Raw genomic sequence first — 21,833 nt, forward strand, 5'->3', positions numbered from 1 at the left:
AAATAATAAATCTAAATGAATAGTCAAAGACCTGTGATTTTGTTAACTTGGGAAAAACTTAACATGGGAAATCCTTCTACTGACTCTGACTTCTCTGCTTTTGTAGTTAAAAAGGAGTTGAAGAAGCTTAGAAAGGCTCAGAGTGATTTATCCAAGATCACACAAAACAACAACTATGGGATAGGTGCTATTATTATCCCCATTTTAAAGATGGGCAAACTGAGGCAGACAGAAATTAAGTGACATAAATAGATTCACACAGCAAGTAAATATCTGAGGCAGAATTTGAATTCAGGGTTTCCTGACTCCAAGTCTGTCTATCTACCTTGCCACGGAGCTGCCTAAAAAAAAATGTCCTTTTCTTAATTTAAACTGTTCTTTTTGATTCTTCTCATGTCAGGCCTATTCTGAGTTAGTTTAAGCCAAGTCCAGTGTTTACAGATCAGATAAGTGCCTGACTTTACTGCCAGTTGTTTTTAACAGCCACAAAGTCTGGAATTCACTTGGCTTTCAGGAAACAAATCTCCCCTAGATCAGCCTTTAATAATCTCTCTTCTTTTTGACCTTTTCTCTCTCTCCTCTGACTTTATATGTTGTCATTGGGGTCTGTCACTATTGGCTTCCATCGAAAGACTCTCCATCATCTCCACTCCTCCTCCTAGACTCAGTAACTTATTTAAAGAGACCAAAGTTATTTTGATACATACCCAGCATATATTAAAAATAGGCAACTAAATTTAACCCACTAATTATAAATAAATGGATTTCTTCATACTATTCATATTTTGGCATCCTAGTCCCTATGAGAGACAACCAGAGTTGTAGTGGATAGTGTGCTGAATTTGCAATGAGGAATTCACATTTAAATCCCACTGATCCCCCTCCCCCCACATACACACACACACCTAGGGCAAGTCAGTTAACCTAGGGGGTAGACTTGTAAACTTCCTGAAGGCAGGGACATTTTTTTTTTCCTATTGTGTTCTGTATCCTCAGCATCTTGCACAGTGACTTGTATATAGTTGGTGCTTAATAAATTTTTGTTAGAATGAGGTGGTTCAAGGCAATTCCAATAGACTTGTGATAAAAAATGCCTTCCATATCCAGATAGAGAACTATGAAAAACTGGAGTGGATCAAAGCATATATTTTCATCTTTTTTGTTGTTGTTTGCTTGCTTATTTTCTTTCTCATTTTTTCCCCTTTTGATGTGATTTCTTTTTTTTTTTTTTTTTGCTCAGCATGACAAATAAAGAAATATGCTTAGAAGAACTGCACCATCTAACCTATATCAAATTGCTTGCTGTCTTGGGGAGGGGAGAGGAAGGAGGAGAAGGAGAAAAACTTGGAACACAAGCTTTTGTGAAGGTGAATATTGAAAACTATCTTTGTATGTATTTGAAAAAATAAAATACCATTAAATTTTTTTTTTAAATAAGCTTCTGTTATATTGCCTTGTTGAGTCTCAGTTTCCTCATCTATAGAATGTGGATAATACCTACTCGCCTCCCAAAGTTATGAAGATCATATGAGATGAAACATGGGAAAACATTCTGTGTAAAGTGGAAAACACAAGGAGATGATGGTAGATGCTTTTTATTTACTTTGGCAAATAGATGCAAATGCAACTGATCTGTAATAGGAAGGGAAATAAATGAGCCCCTCAATTCTTCTTGCTAATAATTCTCATATCTATAGCACTTTCTTAGCAATATCCATCTCTTCTATATATATCTTATTTCGTATATAGTTATTTATATATTGTTCCTCCTCCTCCATTTGATTATAAACTTCTCGAGGGTAAGATCTAGGGTTTTGGTGGGTTTTTTTTCCTTTTCTTTGTATTCCCCAGTGCTTAGAGCAGTGCTTAATAAATGTTTGTGGACTGACTAAGGTAATGGTGTAAGCATTCATCATTACCCTTATTTTATGGATGGAGATGTTGATACTCATAGCAATTCACTAGCTCAACTACAGTCATGCAGTTGCTACAAATAGGAAGTGAGTATGAGTTCAGTTTTTCTTCCACTCCCAGAGGAGTACGACTACATTGTGCTGAGCTTTTAAAATTCATTAGCCAGCATCATTCAATACACCTTAAATGCAATTTGGAGCCAGAGCCATCTGGAAAATGCAATTGAAAGTGGGTGAATTAAACCTAAACAGTCCCAATAATTGCCTCAATTTCATTCTCCCCATAGAAACCTGTTCTCATAATGCAATAAATCAAAACATCTTAGGCTATCACAATTTTTTCAGATCCTGCTAAGCAATAGAGAAAACTGATTCTGGGCAGCTGGGAAAGGTCATTCCCCAAATTAGAACCAATCAGGAATCCCCCCAGACTAGACAAGGCATTTACCCCATAATAATAGATAGCACATAGTACTTTAGGGTTTGAAAGTTTACATATTATTACCTCATATCAACTCAGAAGTAGCTATTACAGGCATGATTAACTCCATTTCTTATCTCTTCCTTTCAAAAATTTCCATATTTCCATAGTTTGTCTTTTTTTTTAAATTATTCAATTAAAGCAAAAGCTAGAGAGGGAGATTTTTATTACATATATTACCTCAGAAGTAGCTTCTTAAGACTAAGAAGTAGTTATTACAGACATGATTAACTCCATTTCTTAGATGAAGAAACTGAGACTGAGAGACATTAAATATCTTGATTATACTCATATACTCCTAAGTGTCAGAGGCAGGATTAGACCACTATTTTGTGAAGTTTTTAATATATTCAAATATATTGATTATAGTTATATATGTATAGACCATATATATACAACTAAATATATTGATATATTTTTTAAAAGCTATAGGCTTTCAAACAATTAACTGAGCACAGGATAGTGTAATAATTTTGTCACATAAAGTCAGTCAAGTCCACAAGCATTTATTAAGCACCTATTGTGTGCCAGGTACAGCATTAAGTGTTAGGGATACAAAAAAAATTGGTAAAAGACAGTTCCTGCTTTCAAGGAGTGCATAATCTAATGGTAGAGACAACGTGCCAATCACTATGTATGGACAATATATATATATACACACACAATCCAAACTGTAGATCATCACTAGGGGGTAGGCATTGGTATAAAGGGACAACAGGAAAGGCTTCTTAGAGAAGGTAGGATTTGAACTAGGACTTGAAGGAAGCCAAGTCAGGGGGATAGATGAGGAAAAAGCCCATTTTCACTCATTTTCCATGATAACTCCCTTTTATCTCCTCAGGTTTATTTTACTTTTTAAAGTAAGTGTGGTAGTAGGGAATACTTTTGGGAAGTGTTGGAAAGACCTGAATTCAAGTCCCCCTTCTCATCCCCACCCCTCTGTTGTTTTTGTTTTTCCTTCACAAAGTGGACCATGACTTCGGGGATGCTGTGACATGCAAATGAATTAGATTGAAGTAAGGGAAAGCTGTGCAAAGTCACCAGCCTCTCTTTCCCCTCCAGAGCCAACTGAAACCACCCCTTGACACTTACCAACTGCCTGACTCTGTCCAAAATCTCTCACCTTCTCTGTGTCCTAGGAAGCTTAAGACTCTGAATGGCAAAGCAAGATGGGAGATAGTTTCCTCATGTGAGAATTAATTCTTTAAACCAATGAAATGGGATAGTTTCCCTCATTAGCTTTTGCTTTAATTGAATAATTTAGGAAAAAAAGACAAACTATGGAACAACTATGTTTAAAATAATTGTATATATATAACCTATATCAGATTGCTTGCTATTTTAGAGAAAGGGGAGATAAGGAAAAGAGGGAGAAAATTGGGACTCAAAATCTTATAAAGATGAATTGAAATTATCTTTAGATATAACTGAAAAAATAAAATATATTTTTAAAAAGGCAAATTATGAAAATGTTTTAAATAATTGTACATGTATGACATATCTGATTGCTTGCTGTCTTGGAGAAGGGAGAGAGAGGTAAGGAAAAGATGGAAAAAATTGGGAATCAAAATCTTACAAAAATGAATGAATACTATCCTTACATATGATTGGAAAAATAAAATACTATTCTTAAAAAGGCAAGCTATGGAAGTATGTTTTAAATAGTTGTATAGGTATAACCTATATCAGATTGCTTGCTGTCTTGGGGAGGGGGGGAAGGTAAAGAAGGAAGGGAGAAAAAATTTGGAACTCAAATTCTTACAAAAATGAATGTTGAAAGATATCTTTACGGGTAATTGGAGAAATAAAATACTATTGAAGAAAAAGCAAAGAAGAATTTGGCTGAAAGAAGCTCTAAGGCATCTCTCTGAGCCTCAGGCTCCTCATTTACTCTGTATTTAAGGATTTTCGGGTCTAAAGCCTGTGACCCAACTTGTGACTTTCTCTCTCTGGACTTCAGTTTCCTCAAATGTTAAAGCCATGTTTTATTATCTCTAAAGTCCCTTTTTCTCCTCCGCCCTTTAAATTATCTAAATAATAATGCCTCGGGCCTCTGCTTTGCTCCCAGTAAACCTGTATTGAAGTTCTTTGAACACAAGTGGTTCCATAGTTCTGTAGGACAGAGAATGGACTCGATTCTTGGCAAAGGAAGACTGAGCTGCTCCCTGAATCCCAAAGAAGGTCATTCTGCAATTTTCTTGCCTTTTAGGGACACAGCTAATTGAGCTTGCTCATTTCAAGTAAATCAACAGTGTCACCCAGTGGACAGACAGCCACATGGTCTCTTGGCACTAAATTTAATTTAAGTTGTTTTGATTATCGGATTGTAGCCAGAGAGTTAATAAGGACTCTCTTCTCCCATTTTACAGAAGAAATTGAGGTCCAAGGAGGGATAAACCTATTGTTCTGAAATGATGGAAATAAAAATTTGGGTTTGTTTGGGGTCTCTTTTAAAGACTGAGTTTGAGTCAAGTCAAAAAGTGCCTATTGTGTGCCAGACACTATGCTAAGTTCTGGGGATACAAAGAAAGACAGTCTCAGATCTCAAGGAACTTAGACTTTGGCCCCTTGATCACTGACTAGATTAAAAGATAAAACACAATCACCTTTTATCTCTAAGAGGTATACTTTTTTATTAAAGCCTTTTATTTTCAAAACATATGCAAAAATAATTTTCAACATTCACCCTTGTCAAATCTTGCATTCCAATTTTTTGCCTTTCCTTCCCCCCATCTCCTTTCCTAGACAGCAAGCAATCCAATATATGATAAACATGTGCAATTCTTCTATACATATTTCCACAATTATCATGCTGCACATGAAAAATCAGGTCAAAAGGGGGAAAAAATGAGAAAGAAAATAAAAAGCAAGCAAACAACAACAAAAAGAGTTAAAATATTATGTTGTGATTCACACTCAGTCCCCACGGTCTTCTCTTTGGGTGCAGATGGCTCTCTCCATCACAAGACCATTGGAACTGGCCTGAATCACCTCAAGTTGAAAAGACACACGCCCATTAGAATTGATCTTAGTATAATCTTGCTATTGCTATAGGCAATGTTCTCTTGGTTCTATTCACTTTATTTAGCATCAGTCCATATAAGTCTCGCCAGGTCTCTCTGAAATCATCCTGCTGATATTTCTTATAGAACAATAATATTCCAAAACATTCATATACCATAACTTATTCAGCCATTCTCCAACTGATGGGCATCCACTCAGTTCCCAGTTTCTTGCCACTACTAAAAGGGCTGTTACACACATGTGGGTCCTTTTCCCTGTTTTTGTGATTTCTTTGGGGCACAGGCTCGGTAGAAACACAGCTGTATCAAAGGGTATGCACAGTTTGATAGCCCTTTGCGCTTACAAGAGATACTTCAAACCAAGAGACTAAAAATTAGGGGAAGATGCAAGTCAGTAAAACTAGAGGAACTATTAGCCAGAACTTTGGGTTAGCTGCAAAATTTAGACAAGATAGAGTCCCTGCTGAATTTATAGAATGATAGGAGAATAATATCAAAGCTCATTGGTTTAATTAAATAATAATTAACATTTTTTTCAGCTTAAATTTCTTTTTCAGCAAAAATTTAGAACTATGCCCAAAGGAGTCTAAAACTGTGTATGCTCTTTAATTCGGCATTGTTACTACTGGTTCTGAATCCCAAAGAGATCATAAAAAAGTGAAAGGTCCTACATAGGCAAAAATGTTTGTAAGAGTTCTTTTTGTGGTGGCAAGAAACTAGAAATTGAGGGGATGCCCATCAATTGGAGAATGGCTGAATAAGTTATGGTATATGAATTTAATGGAATATTATTGTTCTATAAGAAATGATGAGATTTCAGAAAAGCCTGGAAAGACTTACATGAATTGATGCTGAGTGAAGTGAGCAGAACCAAGAAAACCTTATATACAGTAAATCAAGATTGTGTGATGATCAACTATGAATAACAGCTCTTCTCAGTAATGCAGTCATCCAGGACAATTCCAATAGACTTGGAATGGAAAATGCCATCTACATCCAAAGACAGAACTATGGAGTCTGAATGCAGATCAAAGCATAGTATTTTCAACTTTTCCCCCCTTTCTTGGTTTTTCCTTTTTGTTCTAATCTTTCTTTCATAATATGACTAACGTGTAATGATTGTATATGTATATACCCTATGTCAGGTTGTTTGCTTTCTTGGGAAGAGGGGAAAATTAAGGAGAGGGAGAAAAATTTTAAATTCAAAATCTTACAAAAGTGAATATTGAAAACTATCTTTACGTGTGATTGGAAAAATAAAATACTATTGAATCCTTCCTTCTGCAAAAGTCCTCCCCCATTCTCTCCTACTGCTAGTGCCTTCCCTCTGAGATTGCCACCATTTTACCCATGGATACAGTTTGCATGTTGTCTCCCCCATTTGAATGTGAGCTCCTTGAAGATAGGGATAGCTTTTTGCCTTTCTTTGTACCTCAGCATTTGGCACAGTACCTGGCAAATGTTGTTGTTTACTCCATGTGATCCCATTTGGGGTTTTCTTGCAAAGATACTTTAGTAGTTTGCCATTTGTTTCTCTTTCTCCTTCAGAAATAAATATAGTAGGTACTTAATAAATATTTGACTGAGTGATTGATGTGTAAAAGTAGGCCACAGTACTTGACAAGTAAGCAATTGTAAAAGAAGAATGAGTAAAGAATGTCATCAAAGAAATGTATAAGGAAAAACAAGATGGGTCAAGTGAGCACATGATGAGAAACCATAACAGTAAGTAGCCCAACAAGAGGGACAAAGGGAAGCCAACTTCCAAACAACCAGAGTTATTTGAATAAAATAATGGTGCACCCAGATTTGTACTTAAGGAAAATCACTATGGCAGCAGAGCGAAGGATGGACTACTGTGAGAAGACTATTGAAGCCATTTAGAGGAGAAGGAATGGAGTTCAGATGTTAGCTCTGTATATGAAGAGAAGGGCTGGGTTGAGAGACATTGCAAAAGTAGAAATGGAAAGATATGACTACTCATCAGAAGTGTTTAGGGAGAGAAAAATGAAAGCAGGATAATGCCAAGATTATGAATTTGATGAGAATGGGAGAGATTGGGAGATGAAAGGAAGGAAAAGATAGCAGGAAGAGATAATGAGTTTAGCTATAAAAATGCTGAATTTGTGATGCCTATGGATCATTCATTTTGGGATGTTTAATAAGACATTGGTGATATGTGACTAAAACTCAGGGGAGAGCATCAGGCTGAATATCTACACCTGGGAGTTAACAGCAATGAGGTAATGAAAGATGGCAATCACAAACTATGCATTAGAAAGTATGTATTATTTTCTTTCTCTTCAGATCATTGATTGATCTGAATTTTATTGTATGGATTATATTGTAACATGTTGTAATATAAACTAGAGGTATGCTGGAGTCATCTTGAGCTGTTCACAGAAAGTTAATGGGCTAATAAATTTTTATTATGATTATTTATACCTCAGAAATAAGAAAATGCTACAAATCAGGGCTTGATTTATTGTTGCTATCTAGACTTAAGAGCTATGGAGAAAATATTAATGCAAATTCAACTTAAAAATATGACATGAATATAATTCCTGCCTCCCACAACAGGTAGTTGTTAAATTCTTATCTGTACATCACTGGTTGTACCATAGACAACCACTATACAAAATGTTGCAGATGGACATAATTACAGCTTAAAACCCATGTTTGTTATTGTTGTTAAATTGTTTCAACTGTATCCAACTCTTTGGAACCTCACATGGGGTTTTCTTGCCAAAGATGCTTAGTGGTTCACTATTTCCTTATACAGCTCATTTTATAGATGAGGAAACTGAGACAAACAAGATGAAGTGTCTCGCCCAGGTTTCCACATCTATTAAGTGTCTGGAGGTAGATTTGAAGTCAAGTTTTCCTGACTCTACAACTGGCACTTTATCCACTCTGCCACATAGCTGCCCTCAATATATCTACACGCCCTACAGAATATTAACATAGAATTCAAATACTCAAAAAGAAAGTGCTCCTATGATGCTCAGCTACATTGCTTTACAAGTAAAATATATAAATTTAAGACAAAGGCTTCAAAGAACACATACCAAGAACATGCCTGGGGAAACATTGTGGCGATAGACCAAGAGGGAACCAATATGATCAGTGAATTCATCAGCACAGCTGATATTGTACTTGAGCAACCGGAAGGGATCCAGGCGACTCTGCGCAAGACAAGGAATGTCAACATATTAAAAACACAGGGAATAAGTCTTTACATATTCAAGCAGTATAGTAAATATAGTCAAGTAAATGGAGCTCATCACTATGAGTGGGATTAAAACTCAGATTTTCCCAACTCTAAATCCAAAGTTGTATCTATCAACCACACTGATTAGATATATTGCCTGTTTCCTCTAAGAGGTGTACTTGAAAGCAAAAGAGATAACGAGACTAAAAGTTGGGGGAAAGTGTAAAACTGATTAATGAAAGTCAGTAAAACTAGAGAAACTATTACCCAGATCTATCACTAGCTTTACTTCAAATGATGCTGGCTTGTAATATTCTCTGTCAGTAATATAGAGCCAACTAAATTTAGCACTTAATTAACAAGGGTAATTAATTGAAATTCAAATTAAAAATTGACAGATAAGGCAGAATTGATTAATAACAACAACAAAAATAATAGGTGGTATTTCTATAGCACCTACTATGTGCTAACTATTGTGCTAAGCACTTTACAAATATCTTATTCCTTACAACAACCCCGGAAAAGGAGGGGTAAAGGGCTATTATTCTCCACATTTTACAGTTGAAGAAACTGAGAAAGAAATTAAGTGATTTGCCTTCTCTTTTTTCTGCTTCTTCAGTCTGCTCTGCTCCCAACTTCCCTATCAAAATATCTGCTTTCTAACCTTTTACAAGGTTCAGGGACTTTGTGTCTCTTAATCCCTCTTCCCCCTTCCCTACTCCAATAGTATTTATCTCAAAGAGTTAATTTGATGGCATATTACATGCTGTCTGCTCTAGGCATGTTTCTAAATTTCTTGCTCCAGGCGAGAAAATTGCTGGTTACAGCAGAAGCACTATTACAGTATTAAATTGGATTTCATAGTAAATGGATTAAGTGCTCTTTCAACAACCCCAAGCTGCCTCTTATGAAAACCTAACAATGATTGTTTATACCTAACAACAGAGCATCCTATACGTAAAAGGCATAAACTGATAGGAATGTAAAAAGAAATAGATAATAATACAATTGTGCTGGGAGACCTCTCCAGATCAAATCTTAATAGACTTCCACTATCAGACTCATGCATCAACTTGACAAGAATTAGTAAAGAAAGGCTAGACGGATAAGGCAGAATTAACTCACAATCAGGTAGCTAAGTGGCACAGTAGGTAGAGCACCAGACCTGACCAGAAGTCAGGAAGAGGTCAAATCTTGCCGCAGACACTTACTGGCTATGTGATCCTGGCCAAATCACTTAATCTAGTTTGCCTCAGTTTCCTTATCTGTTAAATGAACTAGAGAAAGAAATGGCAAATTATTCCAGTATCTTTGCTCAAATGGGGCCACAAAGAGTTGGTCATTACTGAAATGACTAAATATCAACAACAATGAACAATAATCATAATAATAGCTAGCATTTATATCACACCTACTATGTACCAGTCTGGACATATATCTAGTTTATCCTTACAACAACTCTGATAGATAAGTACTTTACTTATCCCCTTTTAATAACTGAAGAAACTGAAGCAAATCGAAGCTAAGAGATTTGCCTGAAATTACCTAGCTAGTAACTATCTGATTTTAACTCAGATCTTTCTGACCAGTACTCTCACTTCACTTTGCTATGGAAATCATTTCCTAGCAGGAAAAGTGGATGCTTTCTTTTCAAGGTTACCCCTAGAATATAGAATTGATTTCATAAAGGGAATAAAAGTTAGATTAAGTAAATATTTTTTAAAAACCACACTTCAAAAATTCTATATTTTGGGGGCAGCTAGGTGGCGCAGTGGGTAGAGCACCAGCCTTGAATTCAGGAGGACCCGAGTTCAAATCTGGTCTCAGACACTTAAGACTTCCTAGCTGTGTGACCCTGGGCAAGTCACTTAACCCCAGCCTCAGGGGGGAAAAAAATCTATATTTGGACTACAATGCAGTAAAAAAATTTGCAAAGGAATATCAAAATATGTCATATGAAAATCAAAATATGTGGCGTATAATACAAAAAAAAAAAAAAAAAAAAAAAAAAGTGGCTGAGGCAATTGGGATTAAGTGACTTGCCCAGGGTCACACAGATAGGAAGTGTTAAGTGTCTGAGGCCACATTTGAATTCAGGTCCTCCTGACTTCAGGGCTAGTGCTAGGGCTAGGGCACTGTGCCACCTAGGTGCCTCCCAAATCTTTTTTAAAAGAATGCTAAAACAAATGTCAATTGTCCAGGCATATGGAAATCAGAAATCATAGCACTTTTAAATGACACTCAGCTTAGAAAAGTAATAGCAAAATAAATAAATAAATCATAGTGATATCTGTATCTGTATCTACTTAGAGCTATAGAAAAATATTTAATAACTCTTAACTAGATAAATAGGTATAGCCATATACAGACGAGGATATTAGGTAGTGATATAACTGTGTTTACATATCTAAGATTGGGTCTCCCCATCTCAGACTAAAGTGTAGGGGCAACTCATGGGCTAGAACCTGGGTCACTGGGTAAGGTTGGCAGGGAAAGCCTGAAATACTGATAAAATTACTCCCTGAGGCAAGCAGGGAAGGGCACTACTGGGGATCAGTTCAACTTTACAGTGCCACCCTTGGGGAGGTCTAGTGTTACCCCACCTTAATGTAGCTAATCAAAAAAACCAAGTTATGTGAAACCTCATGGTTATATGTAGTTAAGTAAATCTGTCTATGGCTCACACCATCTTTGCTCAATCCTTTTGGGTTAGCCTGGTTCGGCATCCTGCCTCATGGTGTCTTCCTCCTCACCCCATGTCTCCTAGTGTTTTCCCTCCTCCTTATGGCTAACTGACTCTTTTAGGAGACTAAACTCTCCTATGGATTTAGCCTGCCATTCAGTCATGGAGTATTTCCTTTCTCCCCAGTTAATTGTGAGTTCCACTGGGGAACTTGTCTTTCCCATTGTTAATTTGTATAAACCTCTTTCCTTGCTAACTATAAGCTCTCCCAAATCTATTTCATATTTACCATTCCTGGTGTCTATTTTACCTTTTTATTTTGTCTGTAACCTCTTCTTCTAAATAAATATCCGTTTTGGCAAAGAGAATAGCCATTGTGAATTTGTCATGTTTATTTCAAGTTGCTATCCTGACCTCATCAGAACCCACTACTTATTGGCACATAGAGCCAATACTCATTTCAAGGCACTGCTTTCTTGCACAGAAAGATGTAGGAAAATACTTTCATTTTACATATTTTCTTCATAATCTCTGGGCTGTTGATTAATCAGCTTTTAAAATGACACAGCTCCATTACTTTTATTAAAATAATTACATAGTGCCTTTTATTCTTCTGTTAATATTATGAACTAGAAAAAATATTATGGACTATTTATATATAGTGCTTTTATAGGGAATAGACACTTTTGTTGTAAAATAAATGGATTGAATGAATAAATGAATAAACAAATGAATGAATAAATGTTTATTCCCTGAAACTTTACCCAGTCATGGTGGAAAATCATTTCCATGTATTGTTGTATTTCATTTCCTAAAATTTTACATAGCATTTTTATGTTTGTACTTGCAAGGGACATAGCCCTATAATTTTTATGCTCTTTGCCAAGTTTAAGAGTTAAATCCACATTTTCTTCATAAAATAAATGGAATAATACTGCATCCTTTTCTATGTTCTAGGACATTCTGCGTAATAAAAAGCTTATTTGTTCTTTGAAAGTTTGGTAAAAATGTTCCAGCTGGGTTGTGTCCCACTTTTTTATGTATCCGTTTATAAATTTTTTCATTTTTCTAAGTAGGTTTCTAACATTTCTACTTATTCATCAAATTTGCTAGCATAAAATGAGAATAATATTCTCCTCAATATTCATCTCTATATTATTTTTCTTACTTTCATAGTTTAGATATCTCAAGATGAACTTATCAACATAGCCTATAAAATAAATAAATTAATTAAGTGTGCCTATATTCTGTTCTCTGTACATATTACAGTAACATTCCACACACTTCCATATGTTGTACTTATATTTTTATTGTTTTAAAATTATTTTATAGTGGGATATGATTTACCCCTGTAATCTCAGGTAAGTAGGAAGCTGGAGCTGATGGACCCCCATGAAATTGGAAGTTCTGAACTTCAGCAGGCTATGCTGATGAAGTGTTCCAACTGTGTTCAGCATAGTTATGGTGAATCCCATTGAGTAGGGGCCACCAGATAGCCTAAGAAGGGTCGAGTTTGGAAACAGAACAGGTCCAAGTTTAGCCAGTATGTAATATGTACTTTGCATTGATTCTGTCTATGTGCAAATATGTACAAGTGAAAGAGAAGAATTCGAAATAAGACTGGAGGGTTTGTCTATTGAAATGTTTGTAAATATTGATTTTTGAGGAATCATATTTTTTTTAAAGACAGACATAACGATGGCACTAGATTGAAAATGGTTTAAAAAATTATACAGAGAACTGTATTTAACCCAAGATGAAGGGATTGTTGTGGTGGACTCTGGGCTTTAGGAATATCAGTTTCCCAGCTGTGTGACAAGTGTGTTGGGGACAGAAGGAAACTGAAAGCATGGGAAACAACAGAGTCTTCTGCAAATCCTGCTGCAAATGGTTCTCTGGGAGGGGCAGAAATGGGGAAGGATACAAGGGAAAATTTAGGTGCTATAAATGCAAGAGGTTAGTAATAAAAAAAAATTTTTTAAGACTCACTATTTTTTTCTTTTTTTTTTAATTAATAGTTTTTATTACCAGATATTTGCATGGGTAATTTTACAACATTGACAGTTGCCAGACCTTTTGTTCCAATTTTTCCCCTCCTTCCTTCCCCCCCAGATGGCAGGTCGACCAATACATGTTAAATATGTTAGAGTATACATTAAATACCATATATGTATACATGACCAAACAGTTGTTTTGCTGAATAAAAAGAATCGAATCGGACTTTGAAATAGTATACATTTAACCTGTGAAGGAAATCCAAAATGCAAGCAGACAAAATTAGAGGGGTTGGAAATTCAGACTCGCTATTTCAATGATCCTAGCAAGAGACAAGTTAGCATAGTGAAAGACCCTTAACTTGTCTGCCTCAGCTTCCACATCCATAAAATGAGAATAATAATAGCACCTCACACCCAGAGTTTTGAGGATCAAATGAGATAAGAATTGTAAAGTACTTAGCACAGTGCTGGCACAGAGTAGGTGCTTAATAAATGCTTGCTCTCTGTGAGACCTTGGGCATCTCTGTGACTTAATCTCATAATACTGCAGATTTTGGGATAATCATATGATTTTTATTAGTTTGGTATTGATAAAAGTCTAATGCTAATAGTTTTACAATATTGAACCAGCCTTGCATTCCTGGTATAAATCCTCCTTGCTCCTAGTGTATTATCATGGGGATAATTTGCTGTGATCTCTCTGCTAATATAGCATAGATTTTGGAACTGGTAGTGAGGATGAATAAATGCAATCTCCAAGAAGATGAATGTCCAAGATGACATCTGAGATGGGGGTTTGAACACAGATTTTTTTTGCTGCCAGATCCAGAGCGCTATCTTAATGCCATTGTGTCTCTCATCGTAAAATGAGAGCCTTGTAGAGCAGCTAGGTGGCAGAGTGGGTAGAGCATCAGATCTGAAGTCAGGAAGACCTGAGTTCAAATCTGCCCTCAGACACTTTATACTTCCTAACTGTGTGATCCAGGAGAGAGAGAGAGAGAGAGAGAGAGAAAGGGAGAGAGAGAGAGAGGGGGAGAGAGAGAGAGAGAGAGAGAGAGAGAGAGAGAGAGAGAGAGAGAGAGAGAGAGAGAGAGAGAGAGAGAGAGAGAATTGCACTTTAAGAGACCCTTTTAACTCCTGAGCTTCCAAGCATCCATCTCAGACACTTAATACTAACTGTGTGACTCAAGGCAGAGAGAGAATTGCACTCTAAGGATCCCCTTTAACTCCTGAGCTTCCAAGCATCCTTCTCCTGCACCCTGATTTCCTAGGTGATACCTGCAGGAGGAGGGAGGAGAAAGCAGTACCCATGTCTCACCTGTATACAAGGCATGTTTCTTGTTCTGTTCTTGTGGCTATATAACTCTTCGATATCCAGCAATGTACCATCCTCCACCATGGCAGGGTCGTACACACAAATGACTGTGATTTGCTCTGGCCAGGATATCTGGTTGTTTATGAGAAAATCAAACTCCAGGTCAGTCACGTGAGGAATGGAATGACTGCTACACCTGCAGAGTCTCACATCCTCTCCCATTATCTTGCTGCGCAGCACCACAGGGCAGACTAGCTGGGAGACGAACCAGATATTCTCATTGTCTACTGAAAATGGCTTCCTGCAAAAGGAGGGGAGAGGGCAAGGTTAGACAAAAAACCTGAACATGTGGATAGCTAGAAAAGGGTAATGGAGAGAAATCAGGATTGTTTCCGACGCCTGTGGATGATGATGATGGCAGCGTTCCAAAGGTAGAATGGGCCAACCAAGGAAATAGTGAGCTCCTCATCACAGGAGGTATTTAAGCAGAGAATGGCTGCCTACTTGCCAAAGTGGCTGAAAGGGAATTCTATTCTAGATCCATATAGCTATATCTATCTGTAGACATAGATCTAGCTATATAGAGGTTCTAAATCTGGGGTTCAAAATTAAAATGTTTATTTTAATAAATGTTCCAATTTAATTTAAATGTTTTAAATGTTAGCTTAAAATTAAACATAAATGGGCTAGCTAGATGGCATGGTGGATGGAGTACCAACCCTGAAGTCAGGAGGACCTGAGTTCAAATTTGGTCTCAGACACTTACTGCTTCCTAGCTGTGTGACCCTGGACAAGTCACTTAACCCCAATTGCCTCAGCAAAAAGTAAATAAATAAAAGTAGATGTTTACATTTCAATTTAAAATTAAACTTAGATGTTTACAATTTAATTTAAGTATTTTAAATTTTAGCTTAAAATGAAATGTAGATGTTTGCATTTTTATTTAAAATAAAACTTTGATGTTTGCATTTTCATTTAAAATTAAATGTTAAAATTTTAATTTGAAATTAAATTTGTGTTTAAATGTTCATTTTAAAGTACATTTTAATGATTATTTTAATCTAAAGGTAAATTTAAACTAATTTAAAATTGAATTTTAGTCTGAATTTAAATTTTTTTTAATTTAAAATTAAATTAAGTTTTAATTTCACTAAAATTAAATTTTATATAAAACTAAATTTAAATTTTATCTGAATTTAAATTTTTGTTATTGAACTTTTAAATCCAAATTTCAAATTAAAATTTATTTAATCTAAATTTTAAAATACATTTAAATTTTACATTACATGTAAAGTTTTAATTCAGCTTTTAATTTGCATTTAAATTTATATTTTATTTGGAAATTTTAAGTAAAAATTTTAATTTTAAATTACATTTACATTCTAATTTAAACTTAAAGTTTTTTATACCTGTGATCCTAAAATTTCATTTTATATATCATAACATTTTATTTTGAAAAGACTTCACCAGACTGTCAAAAGGGTACAATGACACCACAAAAGAACTAAGGATCCTATAAAGATCCTATAGTGGTTAGAATTGATGGATATGCAGTCAGAAAGACAAAGGTTCAGAACATGCCTCAGACACTTAACTCATTGTCTGAATCTGGATCATACCCTTTCTGAGCTTTCTCATCTATAAAATGAAGAGGCTAGACTGAGGGACCACTAAGGTTTCCCCTAGCTCTAAATCCATCATCCTTGATTATAAATCAAGTGATTCTTTGATTTGTGGTCTCTAAATGAACATTCTTTGAAAAACATTTGTTAATATGAGAAGAAAAGGGCTGTTTGAGTCTCAAAGTCAATTGCTAAATTTTCTGTGAGGTTTGATACCTCAGAAGCTGGCAAGCAATGTGAACTGTGGCTGGATTTATTGTTTTGTAGATTGCCTTAATTAAAAAAAAATGATGGAAACACATTTGTTAGAACCAAAATGATCATAAATTTCCAAATCAAAATGGTGGGTTCTGAAAATATCAATTAGAATTTAATTTGTACAGGAGAAACTTGGTTGAGCCAATCTGGGGTTCTGCATTTGTAGTCAGATTCAATATACAAAATGAATTGGATCTTCCTTTAAAAAAAAACATCTGAAAGAACAAGAAGTTCATAGTGGGCTCTCTCCACTGGCTTCTAAAGATGGTGTTCAAGTCCACTAATATTTCTTGAGCAAGTGCTGAGAAGCAGGGCACTTTAGTGAGTAGAGAGATTATTTTCCATTAAGCCAAGACTTGGATTCAAATTCTACCTCCTAAGTTGAAAACTCAGTAATTCTCTTAGCATTATAAATTGTCGCAGAATACCAATCTACATGGGAGGAGTTCCCTAGAAAAATGAAATCACAAGATGAATCCCTATTCCTATCCCTAGACTACCAGGACGGGCAATCTGGGTAGAGCATTATAATCGCAGACAGGAAAATCTGAGTTTGAAAATGACCTTCAAAAACTAGGTAGGTGACTCTGGACAAGACAGGGGCCACTCTCCAGGTACAGAGAAATTCCTAGTCTGCATGGAGAGAAAGGGAGAAGTCTCCTTACTGTTCACTGACCAGATGGAATCACAGGTGTGAGGACAAAAAAACAAAACAAACAAAAAAAAAAAAACCCTACAATAACAAAACACACACACTCATATAAGTTTCTGAGGCTGGATTGAATTCAGGAAGACCAATCTTTCTGACACTGGGCCTGTGGTTATATCCACTGAAGTCACTTAGTTACCCTGCACATGCATGTATGTTTTTATACACATGTATGTGTAGGGTGACTATAAATAAATGTTGTGTGTATATGTGCACATGTATATGCACATGTGTACATGCATATACATGCGTGTGCACATTTTTTACATTCATTTAATTACCCTACATATGTGTATGCAAAATATATCCAAAATAATTGAGGGGCAAGGGAGAGACACTAGCCCCTGAAGGGGGGCCGGGAAGGATCTCTGACTAGGGATTCTGAAGGCAGGGTCCCACTTGCCCTCCACCAGCCTCGAGACTGCAAGGTAACTGGTCCTCCTGGCTGTCTCATCTTCCCACTTGGAATTAGCTCCTGCTTCCACAAACCTGCAGACAGAAATTTAATGCCCATTTTCCCCAAACACATTTATTGATTCTGCTTCAGGAATTTTCACAAATAACTCGTGATTTTTGAAACATGGTCCAAACTGAACTTCCACTTGTAAGCTGGTTGGAAATGTTTGTGACCATCTCTAGAGGAATCATATTTTTATTTGTTTGCTTATTTGGCTGAGTCTGGACCTATGGTTTTGTTAGTATTAAGGAAATAGTGAGGAAATTCTTACCAATGTAGATCAGCAACTTTTTTTTCAATTTATAACCCTAAAAATCTGCCAGGGGAGATTTAACAGGTTAAATGATTTTCCCACACTCAACGTGAAAATTAGATTTTCTCTTACTGTTCTTTCTTAGGATAATAACTTGTGTAAATAGGCCCATGATTTCATCAATGGAAGGAACCTCCCAGTAAGGAAGCTCTCTTCATTAATGCAGATCACAGCAGCTGTCTTGAATTTACACTTTTCAGATGGGCATTTTTGTGTTTCAGTCCCCAGCACACAAACACTGTTTAATAAATGTTTGTTGATTGACTAATTAACGGGGACATTGAGGGTAAACAATCTATCCACAGGTTACACAAGTAGAACTTTAGCCAGTGTATTACTGGGTTTGAAATCAGACTTGCCTTCCTGAAGGGAAAGTTACAAAATATATATATATATTTGCTAATTTACAGGTGATTTACCTGTAAAAATGTGAATAATAACAGTAGTGACATCCTAGAATTGTGACTATCAAAGGAGAATGGTAAAGCATTTACCACAGTGCAAAGCACATTATAGGAGCTTTGTGAATGCAAGCCATTATTAAGCTTAACATCTCATGGGTTTATTATTATTTTAAGGGATATTTTAAAAACATATCCGTTTTGTTTTCCAATATTTAATCCATTGTTGTAATCCATTTAAACAAAAGTTCTTGGGCTGAGACCAGAAAGTTTGAGAAACCCTGGGCTAGGGGACTCCCTGGTGAGGAAAAATATCTACTAAGACAGCCTGTGATCTATTATAATCTTAGAAAGTTTCATGGGAAGATATTAATTGGCTTGCCCAAAGTCATGCAATTACTGAGTTTCATAGAAGACCCTTAAACTCAATCTCTCAAGCCTGTAATATAAGGATAGTAATGCCTACAATGACCACTGGGTGGCACAATAGCGCACAGAACACTGGGTCTGCAGTGGGAAGGATTCATCCTTCTGAATTCAAATCCAGCCCTAGATATTGCTTAGCGCTGTGTGACCCTGAACAAGTCACTTTTTGCCTTCGTTTCCTCATTTGTAAAATAAGCTGGAGAAGGAAATGACAAAACACTCCAGTACCTTTGCCCAAATGGGGCCACAAGGAGTTAGATAATACTGAAATGACTGCACAAAAGAAAATTATCTACAATATTCCTTTCAGAAGGTTGTTGTAAGACAATGAAAATTGTGTAAATTATCTGCTAATTATAGATCACTGTCAGATATTTTTATTCATATTTCTTTTTTTTAATGCAACCTGGATATTCTATCACATTAATATGCTGTGATTCATTGATTTGGGAACTTTTGGACATAAGAGATTTTCCCCTTATTTTAAAATTTTTTTTTTTTACAAACAGAGCACCTATTTTTTAACTAATAGGTCCTTTTCAGAATCTAGGACAGTATCCTTGCAAGAAGGGGAAGGGAAGAAGTATTAATAAAGTATAATAAATAATATCATGCCTGGAACTGTGCTAACCACTTTACAAATATGTACCCTGCAGAGTAGGTGCTGTTATTAGCGCCATTTTATAGTGAAGAAACCAAGACAAAGATAAAGTGACTTGCGCAAAATCATATAGCTAGAGTAGGCTACACTTGAACTCAGGTCTACCTGATGCTAGATCCTAAACTCTATCTACCGTCCCAACTAGTTTCCTGGCTTTCTCTGTTGCCACACACTCCACCTGGGACCTTAAGTTCTTTGGGAAGAATAGAAGTAAGAGGTAGGTTATCATTTGTGCAATATTCTTGCAGGCCATTCCCCAGACCGATTGCACCTCCTTAGGACAGACTTGCAGCTGCCTGCTAGTCTTATCTTGGGATCATTCTGGGATCTATATCTCATTACTATTCGATCTTGTCCCCACACTATGAGGCTTTGTGTCTTGAAATCCAAAATATCTCCCTCCAACTGAGTCTGTCTTTAGGCATCCCTGAGTCCTATCAAAAATGTATGAGTGTGATCACAAAATAATACTCTGAGTGTGCTGGATTTTTTCTTTTAAGAAAAGATGGGTACGTTGGAAGAGGAGGGAAAGAAAGATGGGGAAAAGATAAGAACTTTTTTCTACTAGAATATTGTAAATTTGATACTTTTTATTAGAAATAGGATAGAGGCAGAATATCTAGAAAGGCAGTTTTAGCATCAGAAAGTCTTGTGTTCAAATCCTGCCTCAACCACATATTGACTGTTATTACCCTCGGTGAGATCCCTAAGAACTCAGTATCTCCTAAGAAACTATAAAGGATTCTTCTGCATTAGGATGAAAATTTCCTTATTGGGAACTCTTTATATTAATAAAATCACAGATAATTAATATCTCTCTCTCTCTCTCTCTCTCTGTCTCTCTCTCTCTCTCTGTCTCTCTGTCTCTCTCTCTGTCTCTGTCTCTCTCTCTCTGTCTCTGTCTCTCTCTCTCTCTCTCTGTCTCTCTCTGTCTCTCTCTCTGTCTCTCTCTCTCTCTCCTTTCTTCTTCTTCTTCTTTTTTTTTTTTTTTTGGCAAGGCAATTTGGGTTATACAATAACGTGTTAAATGTCTGAGGCTGGATTTGAACTCCTGACTCCAGGGCCAGTGCTCTATTCATTGTGCCATCTAGCTGCCCCTAAAGTCTAATCTCATGGTTGAAAGAGTGCTAACAAATAAATTGGTTGAATAAATTGATAAAGAGCCCAGAAGCATGTTAGAAATAAAAATAAAAACAACATATATAGAAATAGGGGAAAGGAGCTAAAACCATCTCAAAGTATAATCTCAAAGGAAAAAATTAGTCCAACTTAAATAAACAATGCTTAATTAAGGCAAACTGATATAGAGGCAATTTGGTCAGTTGCCAAGGACTGTGACCCTTTCAAATCCCTCAGACCCCAGGGTAGGATGAAGATCCAATTCCAAGGATATTTTCATTTCACAGAGCAAACTTTGATGAACTGTTTGGAGACCTGGGAAAAAGTCAGCCAGAAGGCTTTAGTCAAACTCCCTTAGAATCCATTCGTTACCTGAAGTTATAAGAACCAGTGGTCATAATCTACTTAGTCTTCTGAGCAGTAACTCTTTCGCTTGAGGGAGAATTCTAGATTCAATACATTGACTCTGCTTTCTTGTTTCCATGGCAACAGGTACAGGCAAAACAGCCCTAGGAGGACTGCTGCTGATTGGATACTCCCTTTCCCTAGCATCCTCTGTGGATTGCCCAGCATTCGGAAGATGTGAAATGATTGTTTTCCTGGGTCTATCATAATCCTTCACTGAAAACCTGCTTATAACAATACCATATCTATGTGGAATTCAAAATGCAAAGAGCAAAGACTGAATTGGGGGGTCTGTGCCTCTAATCCTCTGACTTTATTTCTTTTTCTAGGGGTCTTTTGTCTTAAATATACCTTTATTATTATGCCTTCATGTTCAGAGGCCAAAGGATAAATACTCACTAGATAAAAAAGGGAAGTATTTGTTCAGTGCCTACTATATACCAGGCACTATGCTAAGCACTTTACACAGATCTCATTTGATCTTCACACCAACCCTACTAGATAGGTACTATCTTACAGCAGAGGGACTGAGGTTAAATAAAGGTTGTCACACAGTATCTGAGGCAATCAGTAGTCACATTTCCCAGCATCACAGGGCCATGTAAATATTCAATTGTATATATATATATATATAATACATGTGTATGTATCTATATCTACGAGTTATAATCATTATATCAAATAGATGTGTATTTATCAAAGAGTTTAGCACTATATAAATGCTTATTCTCTCCTCCCATCTTTTCCTTCTTTCCATATACACAGACATACATATTTATTGTACAAATATTACATAAATATAGTATATATACTTATATTGCATGGGTTTATATTATAAT

The 21,833-nt window shown here is 36.1% G+C and overlaps 1 protein-coding gene across 1 annotated transcript in view; it reads right to left on the reverse strand.

Moving 5' to 3' along the window:
- The window catches only part of LOC141544766 (uncharacterized protein C3orf20 homolog), a 48,115-nt gene extending 27,058 nt beyond the window's left edge, over nucleotides 1-21,057 (reverse strand). The window contains exons 1-3 of the mRNA XM_074271293.1: nucleotides 20,962-21,057; nucleotides 14,627-14,924; nucleotides 8,486-8,602 (exon numbers count right to left, since the gene is read on the reverse strand). Of these exons, the coding sequence (XP_074127394.1) occupies nucleotides 8,486-8,602; nucleotides 14,627-14,924; nucleotides 20,962-20,987 (441 nt within the window). The 5' untranslated portion in view covers nucleotides 20,988-21,057. The remainder of the gene's footprint in view (nucleotides 1-8,485; nucleotides 8,603-14,626; nucleotides 14,925-20,961) is intronic.
- Between the last annotated feature and the right edge of the window lie 776 nt (nucleotides 21,058-21,833).

The sequence above is a fragment of the Sminthopsis crassicaudata genome, chromosome 5 (genome assembly GCF_048593235.1).
Source record: "Sminthopsis crassicaudata isolate SCR6 chromosome 5, ASM4859323v1, whole genome shotgun sequence".
In the NCBI taxonomy this organism is placed as follows: domain Eukaryota; kingdom Metazoa; phylum Chordata; class Mammalia; order Dasyuromorphia; family Dasyuridae; genus Sminthopsis; species Sminthopsis crassicaudata.